The sequence below is a fragment of the Psittacula echo genome, assembly GCF_963264785.1.
Source record: "Psittacula echo genome assembly, chromosome: 4".
In the NCBI taxonomy this organism is placed as follows: domain Eukaryota; kingdom Metazoa; phylum Chordata; class Aves; order Psittaciformes; family Psittacidae; genus Psittacula; species Psittacula echo.
Genome location: NC_137738.1, coordinates 47,411,019 through 47,431,591, shown reverse-complemented (window position 1 = coordinate 47,431,591; position 20,573 = coordinate 47,411,019). Strand labels below are relative to the sequence as shown.

General features: G+C 38.5%; 1 protein-coding gene across 1 annotated transcript in view; it reads left to right on the top strand.

Annotated features, from left to right (window-relative positions):
• PDE7B (phosphodiesterase 7B) overlaps positions 1-20,573 on the top strand; it is a gene marked incomplete at its 3' end in the record, with an annotated part of 178,838 nt that overhangs the window by 145,664 nt on the left and 12,601 nt on the right. The window contains exons 3-8 of the mRNA XM_080617015.1: positions 160-243; positions 13,331-13,482; positions 14,745-14,808; positions 16,343-16,438; positions 18,142-18,242; positions 19,706-19,837. Coding sequence (XP_080473141.1) covers positions 160-243; positions 13,331-13,482; positions 14,745-14,808; positions 16,343-16,438; positions 18,142-18,242; positions 19,706-19,837 — 629 coding nt within the window. The remainder of the gene's footprint in view (positions 1-159; positions 244-13,330; positions 13,483-14,744; positions 14,809-16,342; positions 16,439-18,141; positions 18,243-19,705; positions 19,838-20,573) is intronic.

Genomic DNA, 20,573 nt, shown 5'->3' with positions numbered 1-20,573 from the left:
AATTACCCAGGGATGTCATGGGAGATGATTTTTTGGACCTTAGTTTTCCCACTGGAGGAGCATAACGTCATCACTTTGAATAGAAAATAGATCTAGATCTAAACAGCAGAGAAAGGCAGCTGCCCCTTCTAACTTCTCTGGGGATTTTGTGTTTTGCAGGAGATGCACGGGTGAGAGGTCAGACAGGGGTTCTTTCTGAGCGCCGTGGCTCCTACCCGTTTATAGACTTCCGTCTTCTTAACAGTAAGTGCAACCCTTCCTTCAGCTCTATATTAAAAATGAAGTAAAATGAATCTATTCATAGTATATGAACCAAAGTATCTTGTCTCATAAATATCTGTAGTTCAGCTGTCTTCACATAGCCAGTATTAATAATTCTATTATTCCCACTCAGTGTTTGACTGTGAAATGTTTTGGTTGTGCGAATACTGTCCATAATGTTGAGTCTGTGAAGTAAATACAGTGGTGCCATGGGGTTTGCTGGGGGAACAGGGAGTGCTTCAGAATTAAGGAGATAAACCTCTGTGTCCCTTAGCCTCTAAGCCAACAGTTGGAACAGATTTATGTGAGTCTGTTATCCGGTCATATAGAATTGGCACAGAAGGGGAGCATGTGACAGCGCTGACCAGTGGTTTACAATAACATTAATTTTTCCAACAATTAGAACCCAATCCAAAGCCCCATGGAGTCTTCTCATTGACGTCAATGGATTTTGGGTCAGGCCAGCAGTGAACATCTGTTAAAAATAATCTTAACCTCATTTTGATTGAAGTTATTTTGCCACTGTTGTAAATAAAGGAGGGCAAATCTAAAAGGAAAAAAAAAAAAATCCTGATCCTGTTGTTTGGGGTTGTTTTCACCTGATAGGTTTTTTTATCCCCATGCAGAGCCATTAGCCAATAAAATAAAAGAAAAACCAGAGAACACTTAGACTTGGGCCCTGTCACATTCAGTGTGGATGCTGTGTTAACTGCAGTGTTCAGACACAGGGAGCTGTCAATGCGTCCTTGTGTACTGCGCAAACTACTCCATGTAACATTTGAAACAAAATTTATTCACTGTCTTCATCAAAACAGACTGAAGGTCTGACAGTTTGTTTAGTGATGACACTTTTAAGCTTCCAGTCATTATGCTTTTCATTAAGAAGCAATTGTCAAGGCAAAGTTTTACGTCTCCCATTTGTAACTGCTTGTAACTTTCCCGAGCGCCTGAGGAGGGAGAAAGGAGGTAGCTGGCAGGGAGGGAGGAAGAAGCCCAGCTGCAAAGGGCTGGGAGTCAGGAGAAAAGAGGTGCTAATAGGAAGAGGAGGTCTTGGGATCTGACAAGGGGAATAACACACTGGTTTGAGCAGAGCCCTAATTTAGTCCTGGCTTACAATGAAAAATTTGAAAAATACCCTACCTGGTTTAGGCTAGTTTGAAATATTACTGTTGATGCCCTCATGAAGACTGAGAGAAAATAAATCACTTCTTTTCAGTCGTGAAGTAGATGTGAATATATATTCACATTTAAGTGTGTCTAATAATTACCTTTTTATCTTGAATACATACACAATACTTACAATTCTCATCATATGTTCTTTCCTCTTCCTGGTTAAAGAAACCAAAAACTTCTCAGATCTTTTTTCTGGCAATAAAGCTTCCACTTTCACCCCTCTAGATGAATCCTGCTGGTTTCTGGGAAGTGCTGTTGCTGCCCCTGGGCTGTCTGGGGAGAGATCCATGGGAAGGAACATACTGTGAATGCTCAGACTTTGATCATACAAGGAGCAGGGCACTCCTCATAACCCATCTCCTGTAACTGCTGAACTTAAAAGCGATGCCTCCCTCTGCATGTGTGTCTGATCCCATGGATGTGAGGCACCCTGGAGACCTCTGGCATTCTTTCTTTTTACTGCTTTTCTGTAATCTGAAGGAAGTCCCTATGGCTGATCGTGATCTCTGTGTAAGGAAAAGTAGTGATTTGGATTTTGGATTTCCAATTGTTTTTACGGTTTTGTGTATTTACTGCTTCCTGTCTAGAGAGTGGTATTGGCTTCCTTTTTTAGTGCAAACTGAAGTGAGATTTCTAGGCACTTAACTGCTAATTTTGTAGATGGCAAGTGCACTGGGCCTGGCTCACTCGGTGACCTACAGGTAAATGAAGATGCTGTGTGTCAGAACACACAGATACGTGTTTTTCCAATAAGTAAACAGATGTATATGAACAAATAATATAAAAGTCTATCTGTCAAATTCTTTTCTGTTGCACATACCATATAAGCAGCAAAAAACCATAGTGCTGCACATCCTATTAAAAAGAAATATATATAAATGTCACTACTTTTTTGGACAGTGCATAACTAACACTTGCAGTAATATTTTGGCACCACGCTGTATTTGTTTGGGGCAATAGCTGACAAACAGCAACTGCATAATGAAAGCTGTTACAGTAAAGGATGGATGAGGCAGAGAGTATTTTATGGTAAATATCCTCAGAAGTTATAAAGAAATGCAGCATAAACATTACTCCACTTCCCACTAATTCACAAAAACTGAGCTTAAATAGTGATTGTTCCTTATCCTAAATAACAGTACCACTCTTGTTTTAAAGTAAGGGAAAACACTGAAGCTCATTCTTTAACAGAGTTGACATTCATTTTGAAAATTGACATTTAAAAAATATCAGGACATTGCTATTTAATGTCAGACTAAAGGTTACTTCAGTGTAACTTTTTTAACTTAGTTACAGACTGGTGGATTTCAGCCAAACTGGTGGATTCTTACCTACTCTGGCTATTAAGGGGTAACACTGAGTAGACCATATATTTTGTTTTTTCTGGAGTCCTGCAGTAAAGTCACTATGTAACTTAAAACACCGTTAAGTCTTTTTGGATAGGAAAACTTCCTGCACTCTGCAAACGGGATCTTCTGTAACTCTAACCAAAGCCAACTGGATTAATGTTGGCTTCTTGCTGTTTGAGCTAATGTCTGTGATGCCATCTACACATTCCTCTGGTGCCTCTCTGCAATATATAGAAAGTTAGTGAGTGTTATTTCACCTTGTCAGTGCCAGTCTGTCAGGGCAGTGAGGATTTTGCAGGATCCTGCCTGGAGGATATGCAAGGCTTTAGCATCTTCCTCTTTTCTCTGCCCAGTTGTAAATTTTCCTTGAGACATAGTTACAGTGGAGGTTTTTGGGACTCTAAAGATGACTCTAGAATACAAAATTGAGTGTAAAATATCCCTGCGTCACCAAGAACTCCTTGGTTCTGCATTACAACGAATATATTTACCTTAGCCTCTTGAGTCAGTCCTTGCAACTTGTGGAGACCTGCATGACCAACCAGATACTTGTTTGTGTTGATGATTTTGAGCCAGAAGCTTGAGGGAAAGCTACGCAGCAGCTTCTCTCCCCAGGGAAGCTTCAGCAGCCAATGTTTGTTAGCCAGCCTGGTGTGAAGACCGTGCAGGAGGCAAGCCAAACATCTCTTTTTCCATCTGTCATAGTAAGACAGGGGACCACCTGCACCTGATGGCCACAGTTATATCCCAGAAAAGAAAAAAACAAAAAGCTGGACATGGCAGACTTGGGGCTCTGTGTTCACTAGGGTGCTGATAGACAAATATTCAGACTTTACAAACTCCTAAAGTAGAAGATACAAGTTTTGCAGAGCCCTGTATGTTTATAAGAAAATGGGGAGCTGGCTTTCTCTTCATACACATAACACATTCCTCAAAATGGGAGCAGTAGAAGAAAAGAAGGCTTAGTGTTCAGAACTTACTTTCCACAAGGAGTAATGGGATGTAATAGACAAGTGTTAGGTGCCATCAAGTTGCTGAGTACAATCTATAAATGATGCCAGATTGATTCCAAACCAAACATCACAAATTTTAGGAAGGTTTGACTCTGAACTCAATAGCTTGTAACTGTACCCAGAGCAGGCTGAAATTAATGGTGGCAGTTTGTTGGCACTTCTGCATTTCTGTGAATTAAATGAGCCTTTTTGTGTTCACAGGACAGAAAAGGATTTACACGGAATATTTACAGGGTAATAATTAAGCATTTGAGACACTTCTGCAGTGAAAATTAACTTGATCCAGTTTTCCTTTTAGCAAAGCATAGTTTGGGTTTGAGAAATAAAGGACCGTAGGCAGCAGTAATTTAGTTCTCTGATTGACAGAGTTGCTCAGTGAGTCATTGAACCAGATCCCACCAGTGACTAATACGCATTTATTAAAACAGTATCTCACGATGAGTTCTGGTGATGGCTGTTATAGTATGTTTCTTCATTGCATCAACCAAAAGTTTGAGGGAATTCCTTGTGATAAATCTAGAATTGTAGGTGAGCATACAGCTGTAACCAGGAAGACCTCACCCTGCTCCAGTTATGTTAGATACTTTGTTGTATTGCCAGGTGAAATTAGGTAAGGTAACAAAATAACATAATTCATATCTGAGATGAGTAATTTTTTATTTACAAATTTACTTGTCAAGCTTTAACTCAGAAGACAAGCAGATTCTTAAGACTTCAACAGTGATTCTCCAGTTCCCATCTTGTTTATACTAAGCTTTTCTCTGGATTGAATTTTTGCATGCAAATTACAAAATTATTAGCCTCTAATTGACTGTATTTAATTTTTTCTTCTGTGGAGTAATATAATTAAAATCTTTTTACTTGCATTTTTAACTTTCCAGAAAAATCCCTCAGTAGGGGCACTTTGATTTTGTCACAGTATTAGTTATACGATTGCTTTCATTATCTTGTACTCACTTGTTTTCAGTAAGCCATCCACATTAGACCAGTATCTGATAGAATTCACTTCTCTGTATATTGATGCAGGAGGGATAACAAGGAAAGGGAAAGGATATAGTATGTGACCTGCAAAATGGAGTCTTTCTACCAAAATGGAGTTACCCAAGGAGATTTATGTTTCCTTACACCTTCCACAACAGGAACATACAGTGGAATCTGAAAATATCTAAAAGGTCAAAACATATCTGCAGACACTGGAAAGGCAATCTGTATATTACATAGGAACTTGGTATTGTTATGCAGGCAGAAATTGAGTCCAAAACTGCAGCACCTGCTTTAAGCTAAGATTAGTAAACTGCTAGTATAGATGATATACATTTAGTACCAGATAGTGATAAACAATGACATTTGGTACCATTCAGTCTCTGTCCTTGATTTGCTGTCTGATTTGAGTCAAGCAAAATAGTCTGGTTTTCAGTTTGCTTGCAAATAAAGTGATGCTTAGCAGGCATATGATGAATTAGGTACTATAGAAATGAAAAGTGCTGTCAGGATTAGTAAAGGAAGACATGAACTCACGAAAAAGTCTCCATCTCAAAGAACCGAAGTCTGTGGACATTTGGATCTGTGGTTTCTGCCTGTCTACAGAAGGGTCCATTTGCAAAATTTGCATTAATTTTTGGGTTTGGATTTTGAACACTCCAGGGCTTTCAGGTAGGGCCCATCTCCAGGGAAAATAAAACCTAACCACAGCCACCAACCCCAAACTGAACCATCAAGTAACCTGAACCCAAATGAGTGAGGTTAAAAAGAGTTTGGTTAACTGTCTTGTTTTGTTGCCTTTGGCTAGAAAAAGAAGTGGGAGTGAGAGATGCCTTTTTAGATATTTCTGACCCAGGTTAAATTAGGACACTAAGAGTCTTGTGAGGAAGTTTCAAGGGCTGATTGGATTACTTGGATCCCAAGACAGCCTGTGGAGATGAGTCCAAAGTTCCAGATGGTTATTAAATTAGGAAGGGAGAGATCTTACGAGTTCTGCATCATTTCTACATAATACCTCCCTTAGTTCCTCAAGGATAAGCATGTCCAAAACATACTCATCAACATCCTGAAGACACATGGGTGTCTTAATCTGGTTAGCTTGTGTCTGCTTTGAATGGGAAGAACATTTCCAGAACTGAAGTCAGCGTATGGGCCTTGCTTTCAATTACCTATTCAAGGAAGAGGAATTGGGATTCTTTTAATACCATTTCAGCATGAAGACTCTTCTGTTTTCTAGTAACACTATATTCTGAAATTCTTCCTGTGACTGGAAGTCTGGTTCCCCGTTTTCATCAAATAACAGAATTTTTTTTTGTTGTTTGGGGTGTTGTTTGCGTTGTTAAGTGTTTTTAAGAATTGTTAACTGCAAAATTTAATAACCAGGTAGATTGAAAAGTATATTCTATTTCGTACCATTCATGCTCCTTGCTTAGCTTTTACACTACATTTGTAGAAAATGGAAGCCAGAATGCAAAACTGATTGATGCATGTGCCCTCGTATACTAAGAAAATGCAGTAGTTTGGGTTATGAATGCTTCAGGAGAACTCATGACAGCAAACGAAAAACTAGGTGTGGTTCACAGACAAAGTCTTAGTGTGTGAAGACTACACACTGTAATAACGGACCTGTTTATACAGGTTTGTAACTTATTTTTTTAATACAGATTTGGGATTCAGTTCCACTGAGAGTGTCCCTTTAAAAGTTTCCAAATGATGCGTGACCCATTCTGCCACCCCACCTTCTTCTCCCTGATTAGAAAAGGGAAAGGGTGTACTGGAGATAACACTGAGGATACTTTCCAAATGACCAGAGGAAAAGAAAGAACAAGGAGAAAGGATCATTAAGATGATAAATGAAAGTTTGGTTTGCTGTTATTACAGGTTATGTTGCTTTTTCTCAAGGGGAGTGAAGGGAGGGGGGGGATGTACCATTTCCTGTTGGAGAAACTATAATCAGCTATAGAACATTTGCAGTTTTAGGAAAGAAAGGTCCTGGCTGTGCTACTGTATGAAGATTGAAGTGGCAAAGTGAAGGTTCATATTGAAATTATAATGACTTTGTGGCAAAATAGAATACAACATGCCATTTGAACTTGTAGGAGGCTTAATAAAAGAGACCAAGATGTTTGTCTGCATAAAGATGATTGATGACCCCAACAAAGGCTGCAAATCATGAAGAGAAACACATCTAAATTCATCTTAAATTTTGATTTAATCTATTCCTCTTCCTCTTATTAATGTTCTGTTACCCAGCTGGTCATTGAAACCCTAGTTTCTCCCTAGTTCATGTAATGGGATAATTCAGTATATAAGTGGGATAATCTGCATGATCCTTAAGTTCTGTAGTCTCTTTCAAACAGTATCAAAAGGAATATATATTGGGATTGGGGGGGGGGAACTACAGAACTGGTGTTCTTCAATATGCCAACAATTGTGCAGGAACTTATGATTCGGAAACTGAGTTGTTACAAGCACCATCACCTCAAGTGATGTTCAGAGAAAAGGAAACCCCACAGCAAGGTGACCTACAGAATCTGTCACATTTCATTAACTGTATTAGCCAAAGAAGCATATGAGCACCTCTTCTGTAAACAGAGCTCTGCATTGATTTTTGTGCACTTGTGCAGGTGGTTGAAGAATGGGCTCTTGACTCAAAGTGGAAAATTTTGAAGATCTTTTGTTTTACTCCTGATTTTCTGCTTTTCTCTGATGTATTCAGAGTGCCTCTCTTTCTCACAGCCTTGTCTTAATTGAAAAAATGTGTTTACCCATTTAAAGAGAAATAATACAGTTGCAACCCACATGAGCAATAGAGCAAACAGAAAGCAATTGATCTCCAACATTGGATTTTATCAGAAGTCAAGGAACAAATCATGTTTAGACATTAGAGAAGAAAGTAAAAACAAAATGTTTATAACATAGACTTTCTCGATTCCCATATAATTTGAGGAAGTCTCATGAGGATTTCTACATCTACAAGATTTCATTCAGTACAACAACACACTTGTTTATCTGTAGATATGATATAGTGCAAGGTGTTCATCTCTTGTCTTCTTCATTGTGGTGACCAGTGTATATCATATGATAAAAGAAACACAATCTTATTAATTTTTGATCAAACTTGCATGCCAGTTTCTCACAGCAGCCACAGATGATTAAGAAGTACAACTGGGATATTCATCTTCTTTATCCTTCTATACTAGTGTTGTGGCTTAACTAGACTGAAAGCTTTCAAGTGACAATACTTTTACATAGGTTTCTGGTGCTTTGTGCTTTTTCTCAGGCCCTGCTTCAAAACTGCAATGTTGCCTTTCCAGAAGGTTTTTGTACTGCAAGGCACAAGGTAACAGGAAAGCCTAGACAGTGCAGAGAGGTTATCTGTTCTTCTGGTTGACCAGTTCCTTCTCCAAAATTCAAATTTGAAATACTAAGTTTGGAATTAATTTTCAGATCACCTGTGCTAGTTCAGTTATCCCTACTCATGCTGTTGTTGTCTTTGGATAATACGACAAATCCATATTGTAAAAAGATATTAAGAAGGCACAGCAGTTTTATTCTACCATCAGTGCTATGCACTCTTTTTCATAAGAAAAGGTCAGCAACCAAGTCACGTGATGAGTATGCCAAACAGGACTTCAATAAAGGTGATCTAAATGCCTGGGCATTATTTGACCCACAAAAATTGGACAAACACCAGTTACTCCTCATAAGCCACGTACATACGTCTTGGGCTTTCAAGTAAAAGCATTCTAATCAGCTGTCAAGGCAGGAACCAGTGCAGGAAGTTACCTCTGTAATGTATAGGACTTGAGACAAATTGTTTCCCACAGTCCTTGCTCTCTGCAAACTGCCTGCACAGTAGATTGCAGGACTGATCCTCTCACCTTGTCTTCCTGATATTCCAGCACTTTTCTACCAATCCTGCTTGACTCTTTAGGCATACAGTTGTAAAGCAGCAGCTGAGTACAGAATGTCTTGGCATCCTTGGAATAGGGAAAAGAGTGTTATGAATCATATGAGTCAAAGGCACGTGCTCGAGGACCTGATTTCTTCTTCATCCTTTTGCAAAGAAGAGGAAAAAACATTTTCTGCTTCTGAATTGTTTGGCTTTTGAAAATTAATAAACCTGTTGTTATCCACTCAGCTGCTGGGTGACCTGTTTTTATTGTACTCTGATGTGCAGTAAAATGAAAAAAGGTGATACTGTGAAGGAAAACTCAAAGCCTTATTTGAATGCATAACCAAGTTTGTTTACTTTGAAAGAACAATAACAATGTAATGAATGTCTGCTGCAGTGTTAAGTACATCCTTGTCAAAATTTGATTTATGTGATCGTTTCTGGATGCTAACTCTACCATTGTTAACATAACCTCTGTCATTTTTATATTCATACTGCCTGTGGGCATGCACTAGTGCAGCACTGTAAAAGAAATCTGAAAGAAAACTGGTAGCAGTTCCTAGCGCAGGAAACCTATTTCCCTGAAATAACAGATTTTGGGGTATAGTGTGCCATAGATCATGCTAAGGTGAGCTGATCTGTGTAACTGAAGGAACTTTGTTACGAGAGAGAAAGCAACTATTGATTCCTGTAGCTTATTAACCTCTTGAGGGCTATGTGCCGTATCCAGACATCATCCATGGCCTGATAGTATGTATACATGTATCAGATTACCTAAAGAAAAATGCAACCACTTTTGCTGCCTGCTAAAACACACCAGAAGATATGCTGTGAGCTCAGGCTGCCTAGTGTGTTTGGAGGTAGAAGTTAAGCTTTGTGAGGAATGCTTACACAGATGCTTCTGTAAATGTGTATTTAATTCATACAATATGTGTATGTATTTCATACAATAAATTTGTTCAGTATACAAAGAAGGGTTTCTCCAGCCGCTGTGCTAGGCAGTAACTGCAAGATATGAGAATGGGCATCTTTGAAAACATAAAGATGATGCTTTTTTTAGGTAAACAAAAAATTCAGAAGTTGCCATGATGATTAAAGATAAACAGAGTTCTCAAGGGAAGCTTTATGGCTATAAGCAAAAGACATTTTGTTTGTCTTTCATGTTCATTTCAAAATTGAACACAATTACTAAGTCTTTCCCATTTGAGCCTTGCAGCTTGTGTTCTTTAACTAGGTAATACAGCATAAGTTTTAGTACCCATAATTCCATAGCACAAGTTCAAGTGATATCTGGAATGATATTTTTATTTATTTACTTGTAATAGAATTTAACCTAATCAGAAGTAGCTATCAATAACTCTTTATGTTTCAAAGTCACTGTATGACTTACATCAGGTGTTGTCATTGAAGTTTTGTATTTACAATTGAAATTGAAATTTACAGTTGTCAGTAAGGAAGTGGTGTGTTCAGTGTATTACTGTAAGTCATTCACATAAACCCTTAATTTCATCTTAAAAATGCATCTTGAGTTGGTGTCAGCTGATGGATCACATGTTAAGAATGGCTTTTGACTGCTGGGAGATTCAGGTGTGACTGCTGAGCCGAGGACAGAATTTGAGCATGCATTTTCAGCTGCTTCACCCTTTGCTCTTCTTTTTAACCATCCTTTTTCTCTCAACTTCATATGGCTGTACTTTTCTTTTGTGTTTAACACTGATTTTGGGAGGGGAAAGAGAAAATGCTGATGAGATTATAATAGTCTGGGGTGTGTTGTGCTCAGAGAGGGGCAGTTTTATGCAAGACACTGTCATAATAAGGTTCATTATTGTGGATGTCATAATAATCTGTTATGAGTCATAGCAATCATCTGACAAGTCCTGTGATTCATAGACAAATCAATTATTACTGAAATGACCCAAAGGATTCAGTTTTAATGTGATACCCTTTAAGTCAACATCCAGAGTTTGCATGTGGATAGTCTGCTCTGCAGGATTTGGGCTTTTCTGTCAGGAGCCCAATATTGAAAATATGTCTCCTGCCACTCTTTATCAATATAATGAACTTTTTCCCTTATGAATGAAAATACAGAACAGAAAATACAGAAAAAAAGATTATTGTGAATAATCTTTTTGCATTATATATTGCAATACAGTGCTAAACTGAAGCAGTAAGTCATGTTTTGGAGGCACTGTCTACCGATGATTAGGGTTTAGACCCATGACAACCTTATGGAGCACTGTGACAAAGAAGAGGCAACAAGTTTGATGGTTCAATTCAGAAAATACGTTTCAAAATAAGCAAGTATTTATTTCAACCTCATGTGTTTGTGGTTTCGTAAGCATTTGTGCTACTGAAATAGTCTGGTAATCAAAAGGATAAAATGACCACTTCTTCATAATCCAACACACAGCTGCTTGTTGGGACTTGGGCCAAACCTTCACCTTCAGATCACCCCACAGCAATGATTACATGTGAGTTTTAAAGAGAGTTTAGGGGAATGTAGCCCTCTGTCTTTAACTGAAAAAAACCCCAAATATTAACTTAGATAAAATCAGTCGGAGCAGCTGTTCATCTTTAACGTACAAAAGGGAAGTTTTCCGTACTTGAAAATTTAAACTTGTTACCTGAAAGTAGTGATGGTTTGGGGGCAAAGACAGAATTAGGAAAATTGGAAAGTTGAGAAACAGCTGACACAAGTTTAAAAAGTTAATTCATTTTAAGAGTGTTTTGTTACCCAGGAATTAAGCTGAATGCTAGCCATCTCTTAGCAGCACTATATAAATGCAAAGAAATGTGAAAACAAGCCTACCAGTTCCTTCGCATGACGCTGTCACTGGGTAACTGTTAGCACCTATGTTAGTTACTCCTTCAATGGGCCATGAAATTGTTCCAGCTTTTAAAATGTGTGAGAGAATTAAGGCAGGTGCTGGCACATCATAAATGAAACTCTAACCTTCAGGCGGGTACAGTAGTGATATTGTTACTGTTCGCATTCTTGAAAACACATGGCTTGTCAAGCTGCAGTAAAATTATTTTGTGCTTTTGCATTATTAAAACTCAGTGGCGTCTTTGGGCTGCCCACGAAAGGTGTGAGACTTACAGGCGTAAGAAAGTAAATTAATTATTGATACTTGGTATGTATTTTTTTGTTGTTGTTACTGAGTTTGTGTTGCTCAGTAGCTGTTGGATTACCTAAGGAAGAGATTTGCTACAGAAGGTGCTCACATCTGCTGTTGGAGAACTCAAATACTGATCCAAAAAAAAACCCCTTAATGACTTCTCTGAAAAATCTCTCAGAATAAAAATACTCATAAAACCAGCATACAAAGTTGAGCCTGATTTCACAGCAGAACAAAGGCTAGCATTTTTTCATTAAAGGGAACACCAGAACATAAAGAGTCATCTGAAGTCCGTGGGTGTTTTTCCTGAGCTCTTAAACCTTTCTTTAAACCTTAAATCCAGCAAATTGCTATGCAGCTTCTTACCTCAAGCAACCATTACTGTTCTCTCAAAGGAGAGCTTAATCTTCAGTTTCTTACAAGGTTCCTCTTACAGATAAAACTGTGTTGAATCCTACTGCCTTCAAACAACTGTCCAGTTTCTGTCCTTCTGTTTTCCAAAACTTGTACCAGACTGTGAAATGAAAACATCACAGCTGTATGTGAGGTTCTGTTGAAAGTTCAGATGGAATTATCTAAATTTATTGTCATTTTTAGGAAACCTGCATATTTTTCTTACCAACAGTAAGGTTATTTAATTACTCTAATTACTGATTTAATCACTGTATAAAAACTGCCTTTGTTTTTGTGCCACATTTAGCCCTATATGAAAATCTCTTAATACAGCATTAGGGAATTAGAATTGTCCTTGTACTGAGTAAAAAAAACATCCTCTTGTGTAATCAGAAATACATGTATTGCCTGAATATGCTTGCTTTCCTAATGGTAGAACTAAAATATTTCCTTCATTTATAATTTGCCTTTATATGTGGGAAGGGCACCAGACAATACAATAGGATTGTTAACCTATTCTTGCTTCTTTCCCTCCCATTTTCTCATTTTGCAAAAGTGGGTCTTACATCTGTGCTTTTAAACTGTATTTTGGTATCTCTTCTGGTGTCACGTTTTTGGTTTTATATTGAAGATCACCTTGTATGCTAGCACTATGCAATTTTAATATGTTCCAGCGACAGTCCTGTGAGGTGGCAAGCTAATGCTATTTTCAATTGTATAGCTAGGGAACAGAGGCACAGAAGAGTAGGAACAGCTTTTCCACACCTGACTCCGCCTAGTCGTTTAGGCTCCCTGTAGACAGCTAGAGTTGGGTGATATATCACCCCCCAGTGACATAGCCTAGATCACATTAAAGTCCGTGGCAGGCAGTGTACTGAATTCAGATCTTCCAAGGCCCACTTTAGTACTTTTTTTTATTGGAACATGTATCCTTTCTGAAATAAACATGTATATTATGCTGAAATACAGGTATTTGAATACTGCTTCTTCATGTAGATTGGCAAGAGGCATGAACTTCACGATTTTTGCTATTTTAAAGTTTTTGCTATTTTAAAGTTTTTGCTGTTTCTCCCGTTAAGTAATTGAGAAAATCATCCTTCATCTTGGGTTTTCATGGGTTTTGGTACTGCTTGCTTTTCACAGATTCTACACTCTCAGGGGAAATTGGCACCAAGAAAAAAGTGAAAAGACTGTTAAGTTTCCAGAGGTATTTCCATGCATCCCGGTTACTGCGTGGAATTGTACCACAAGCCTCTCTGTACCTACTGGATGAGGACTACCTTGGGCAAGCAAGGGTAAGACAGGTTTCCAAATCTCCATTTCTCCAGAGAGTGTGGGGTTTGTTTCAGTCTTCAGATAAACAAATGTATGGCTGATCTTTCTTAAATGACCCACGTTACTTGCCTGCCTCACAGCAAACAGACTGTCAATTCCTCTTTTACAGTTACAGCTTTAAAGGCTTAGTCTCAAATCAACAAGAAAGTGTCTAAATGTATTCAGAATTTTCATATTCTGTCAATTGAAATTATAATCTGGATTTATTAAAGGGTGAAGGATCCCTGGCTAAGTTACCAATTTAAGTAAGGGCGGCCTTGACACAGGATTTAGTTCATCTACTTGAAACAAGACAACTGTCTGTCAGCTGGTATGGAGCAGCTATTAGACAACCCAGAATAGCTCTCCATAATGGCAAAGACTAGGAAACAAGGAACATTCACTGTAAAGAACTTCACAATAATCAAAATACTGTTTTCTTATTTTGCAGCTTTCATACTTGCTTTGGATGGTATTTTCTAACAAAACTTGGACAATTGATGGCATTGGGATTGTGAGCCTAGGCAATTCTTATTCTCTGCAAGAGAAGATTACATGTCAGGTGTTAAAAAGAAATAAGAATCCAAAACTGGTTTGAATATAGATTAAGCTATGGGAGTAACACACATTTCATTCACACATACGGTATTGTAGGTCATACAGTTAGTCCAGACTCATTCTCTTGACTGAACTGATGTAGCTGTAAAAACCCTGTATATGGTGATAATGACAGATTCTTAGGCATGGCTGAGTGGGCTTCACAGAAGCGCTTTATCTTAGCTTATAAAAGCTATTCCTCTGTATTGGTTTGTTTAGCAAAATATAATTCATATTCACTGTGAGAGCTAAGATTGTGTTTTACTGTAATAAAAACCTAAGAGAATTTGTACCAAATTGATTTTGGGACACGAAAGAACAAGAAAAAAGTTGTGCAGTAAAAGGGGATATTTTCATAATATTTTGGTTTATATTATTCCATGTTTTAAGCTCCATTTAGAAGGTATTTTTAGTGTCAAGTTCAAAACCTCCTCAGTTAGAAGTGCAAATGATACAGGTTTTTATGCAATAGAGGTAAACTTGGTTCCTGATGCCTGATATTTCAAATATATTTCTATAGCTTTCCCGAACAAAACTTGAAAGCAGCAGCAATCAATCCTATGATTGATGAATGTAGAATAATAATTTAAATCTGCCTTCCAGTTTGACATACCAGTCATTTGCCTTTTCATATTTTTTTTTCTAGCATATGCTGTCCAAAGTGGGAATGTGGGATTTTGACATTTTCTTGTTTGACCGCTTGACAAATGGTAAGTAATTTTCAAAAATGTTTTCTTTTAGCGATTAATTAATTAATCCCTAATTAATTAATTGCTAAACATTTCCAGTTTAGATTACTGAAGAAAAATTACACACAATCAACTTCAAATCATATCCTTGAACATTTTCAAGCTTTTCCTGAACAATAGGGTAATGTTTAGAGTGTGGTTTCGTAATTATCTGATCTCCTGCATTTGTTATGGTCTCCTTTTCAAGAAGGTGTTTCAGTTTCCTTACCTGGGAAATTCCAAAAGTACTTTAAATGTACCTGTTGAATACATTGGTCAATAACTCCAGATGTCCATAATCAGTCAATTTCTATCAACATGAAATACCTTCAACTGAAGATACCCTTGCTTCTGTTCAGCAGCAAAAATTAGGAAATTCATTAAAAAAGTAAAATCTGTGAAATGTTTTGTCTAAATATATGCCGGTAACACCACACACCCCCCAGTGTCTAGGCAATACCTCTTGATCAGGTAACTGACTGAAGACGCCATGATCACACATTTCTCCTTTCTGTATTGCTCTTAGGAAGGAGATTTCTGATTCCTCACCCCCAATCTAATTAGGTTTAGAAGGGGCAGAAGGTGTAGAAGGTTGTTTTAGAGGGTAATTCAACTGAGTGACTGGCAGTGAAGAATGGATGGGACTGCAAATGGCAAGGGAAGCAAAAGCACAATTCTTCTAAATTACCCTTCTGCACCCCTGTTCAGTAGTTAAGGCCAAGTAAGCTTCCATGTCCTCTTCGTACATCTATTTCTTTTCTTTCCTGAGTTACATTAAATAAGAAAAGAATCCCTTCAAACAGTGTTTATATGTTTTATGTTTTGGTTTGTTTGGGTGTTTTTTTCTAACTTTTCTGGAAGCATTGCTGCCGAATTTTGCAGTGCAAACTTCTTTAAATACCCTGTGTATGCGTAGTTGATCATATAATACTAGTTAGGCACAATTTTGCCAGTGTCCCCAGTACTGTGTTCACAATAAGGACAGAGTTAACACTACAGTGGAAGAGGAGACCATAACTGCTGCAACTCATGTTTCCTGTCTGCATCATCCTTATGAGATGCAGTTGTAATTGAGCTACAAACTGCTGATTTCTCAGTAATTAATTATTAAAATATAGCAAACTGAAGTGGCAGAAAAGCCATTCTCCTTTCTGTGGTTTCTGGACGTAGACCTGGCTTAGGAAGGTGATGTGGTTCTCAAACAAGCCTGTCAGAAGTTTTCCAGTTAAAACCATGTCAGTTTGCCTTCTGCGTCGAGTTGAAACAGCAAATGTGACTTTATGGCATCTAGAGACAAGAATGGCACTCCGCCACTACAGCCGTACCCTCAAATCTTGTTTATATACAGGGGTAATTTATATAAGACACTTTTGAGTAGCTTTACAGTGACACTTTTGAGTGCGTTATCACTAAGATGGTAGGAGCTGGCTAATAGGAAATTACCAAGATTTTTAGTCCTGCTTGTTTTGTAGCTACATGTTAAGGGAATCTAACAGCTGTTCCTGTCTGCTTTTAGGAAACAGTCTTGTAACACTGCTTTGTCACCTCTTCAATGTGCATGGACTTATTCACCATTTCCAGTTAGACATGGTTACATTATACAGGTTTTTAGGTAAGTGCTCACCTCAAAGCCATCTTTAAATGCAGTTTACAGCTTAAGTAGAGCATCAAAGAAGGCAATGGCTTAGTTTCGGTATCTGTGTAAAATCATTATGTTGTTGCAAATGTTTCAGTAAAATATTTGTATGATATATATTAATACACGATTTACAGGCACTCAGGTACTTGGTTCAGTATCTATTAATATATAATATAATCAGTGGAGGGACTTCAAAAGGCTCTGCACTGAGCTGAAGCACCCCAGTACGACAGTTGCACTGGTGTTTTCAAAAAAAGTATGCCATGCAGAGATGTGGCCAGCCAAGCAGGCCCACACAGGCAGACAGACAGACATTGCAGAACCTACCCGTGCACAGGATAATTGTGGTGCAGTGTAATTATGTTAGTGACTAATAGACCACTGAGACCCAGGGCAGTTAAAAGCTTATGTGCAAAATTTAACAAATTATATCAAGCTGTCTGCACTGAATAGTGTTGATGAAAGCCCCTGCTGCTGTTACTGCCAACCGAAACATTAGCCCCATGCTGTCAGTGAACCAAAAGAAGAAATTGGCCAAAATCAATTACATTTTGCATCATGTTTTGAATGCAGCTGAATGCCGTTTGGGAGGCTGTGAGGCGGAGTTTCCAAGGCAGGGTCTCTTCTTTAAGACTGCCTAATTGTTGCTTTTGGAAAGCATTCCTCCGGTGTGGAGACAGAATCTCCCTGCTGTTTGTCACTCCTGTGGGCAGCCATGAAGTGGACATTCAGATAATTAGAGCTAGTGTTACTCAGGGTTTAAAGGATTACCTACTGTAACTTCAGATGCCTGTGGAGCTGGAAACAAACTGAAGGCTGGGACTTTCTTTGGCGTTCCCCATGCTGGTGATGAGTGCCATGGGAAATTTGCCCATTACCTTTCTGTTTGATTAATCTGATAGTGTCTAGGAGAGAGCTTTGGGCAAGATCACCTGCAGCTTCCAGTGTTCATGTGCTCTTGCCCTAAGACCACCTAATGGTGCAGGTACTGTCTTGAGGAACATATTAGTGTGAAGTACACACCTTGATGATTTTCTGTACAAGTGAAAGCTGAGAGTTAAAAGACTGGTGCTTCTGGTCCAGCTGGACCAGTTCCAGCACTGCAAACCAAAATATGAGTGAGTGGTGTTTTAAAATGAACACATAGATGTGACTAAAATTATCACAGGATTTTGCTGCAAATACTCCAAAGCTGTATCTTTTGATTCTCTGCCTGGAGGATGTAGGAATGCCTTTGACTGTAGTTAGTCACTCAAATAACAAATGATGCCAGGATATCAGGGCCTCACCTCCTGCTGCTGTAAAATAGGTGGTACTGGCTTAATGACATATTACTCCCTTATGACACCAGCCTAAATAATTACACTCCGTTGTGGATGAATTTGCTTCTCTTCCTTATTTATTTTACTCCTGAATGAGAGCCTTCACTAAGGTAAGAAAGAGTTGATTTATTAACTAGACCCGGTATATCCCCTTGGGCCTCACAAATCCTTTCATGCATATTTTTCTCTAAAGGTATCCCAATAAGAGCACCAGTCTAAGTAAGCTACAGCTATTTGAAGAAACTCCTTAGGCAGTTGACTGCAAAACCTCAAATTATACTTTAAATCCAGTTCCCACTTGTGGCTGTGGTATTCAGAGACAAAACGATCTTTGTTTTCTGTTTTGGTTCTCAGTTATGGTTCAAGAAGATTACCATAGCCAAAACCCGTACCACAATGCTGTCCATGCTGCTGATGTCACCCAAGCTATGCACTGCTATCTGAGGGAGCCCAAGGTAATGACAACCTTTCACACTTAAGTTGCTTTCAGATAATTCTCAATTTTTTCCCCAGGATTAAAAAAAAAAAAAAAAATAAAAGCAGCTATTTTTAGATAGCAGAAAATGTTTGAGGGCTTGAAGTCAGCAACCAGTCAATAACAGAGTCAGCTACAGACTGCAGACATTTCAAACAAGATACTAGTCACTTAACATCATGCAGGTGATGTGTCAAACTGATGCCGAACGAGCTGCCATGACCATGTGTACTAGCGCCCCACCAGTGGCTGTAGTCCTTCCATCAGAGCCAGCAGAAGGCAATGCGTGCCAGTGCCTCAGGGCATAAGCCTCTCACATCAGTATTGCAAAATGAGAAATCAGGCAGGGCAATACCAGAAAAGGGGACAGTGGTCCCTTCGACTGGGTCTGTTGGAAGGGTATCCTCTGCATGAGTGAACAGCAGCTTCAGCAAGCCCTCACAACATGAGGGTGTGATGTTGCTTTATGTTACTGGAAGGCACTATAATACTGTAATGCTGAGCCACAGTATAAGAATATAGCTAATCTTTCCTGGCTTAACTTAAGTGAAAGGAAGTTCTGCTAGAATTAGGAAATTGTTAGGCCAGAATATAGTAATGCTAAGTGAGGACAGGAGGAGGCTCCAGCTTTCTTGCATTTCCATCTCCTGCAAGATCTGCAAGTGCCTTCTGTCAAGAAGTGTGAAGGACAGCCAGCATCCAGAATACCACACTGCTTTTCATTTCTCGCCTCAGAATGCTGTACTCTGTACAGACCTCTCAGGCTGGTAATAACTACATCACCATGAGAAACAGAAAATGCCAAGACTACTTCTTTTTAATTCCTCCCCAATGATAACAAAATTTGCTTCTGAATGATAAGTGGTATGGAAGAAAAAAATCTGGGCAGGTTTTCAAATGTGGATGTCTGCAGCTAGAAAATTAAATTATGTTCCAGGAAAGTACTTATATTTGAACTGAAGTTGCTAACAGCCAAGTTTGAAATTTCAAAAGTTTACAAACTCTGCATTTTACAACACAGTGCTGCACTAGAAAAATGAAGCCTGATATATTGTTGGTATTACTAAACACTGTGTGAAACAGAGCTCTTATCATATATGCTAATGTACACCAATTTGCTAGAATACTTACTTTTTTAAACTGAAGCTTTTAGACTATGCTCAAGTACTTCTATAACAACAATCCCTATAATGCCATGAATGATGAGGAGATAAGAAAAACTGTAATAAAATATGAGTAATACAGTCTGATATCTTTAGTTTGTTCAACAGTCACCTTTAAAATGTTGTTCACAAAAATTGTTAAATATTTGACATTTGTGTACAAAAGCTTACAAAACTGAGCAATGCCACGATGTCAGCTGATTGGCTTATTTGCCAAAAGGAAAAAAAAAAAAGGTATTTGCTGTTCATGTTCTTGTTGTGATTAACGTGTGTGATTCAGCTTGCCAACTTCCTCACCCCATCGGACATCATGCTGGGACTGCTGGCTGCTGCAGCCCATGATGTGGATCATCCAGGAGTCAACCAACCCTTTCTGATTAAAACTAAACACCACCTTGCCAGCCTGTACCAGGTAAAACTGCTCATCAAGTTGATAATATGTAAAGTGATGTCAAGGAGAGTCTAAGCAATTTACAGTGAACTTTAACGCAAAAATCTTGTGGCAGGGGGATGTTGATCAAATCAACCTGCATTTCAGAACCTGGACAATTTCAGTTAAGTTCCTCACTGGGTGTCCTTCTTAACAGCAGAGCTGATACACATGATAAGGAAGGTGGAAATATCAGATTTTGTTGAGGATGTTTAAGCCAAGTTGGTTGCCTAGGTTATTCCTGCTGTGGATCATCTGGGGTAAGGGACTGTGGGTAAGAGATTTAAAATCTTAGCGAGACAATTTGTACTTCTTCTTCCTTCAGTGAGCAAGTAAGCAGCAGGCATGTTCTAAATTGGCGTTGCATCAAAAGAAACTTGCTTCATGTGGTTCTAGTAAAATTAAACACTCAATGAATTCTGCAATTTTAAAAAAAAAAAAAAAAAAAGAAAGTAAAAAGAAGATAGAGGAAACCGAAGGAAAAGTTGTAGCTATTGACACTAATGTGCCCGGAGATACAAAGAAACAACTTAAAAACGGACACCAAGTCACACCACAGGCTGTCTAGACCATTATTCTGTTTCTAACAGCAGCCAGCAAAAGATCTCGGAGAGAAACATAGGCCTGGGATAAGTATAGATTGCTCCTTCACCTGATATATATCCTCCCAGCTCTGGCAAACATGGGGAGAAGACTTCCTGAAACAAAAACAGATACC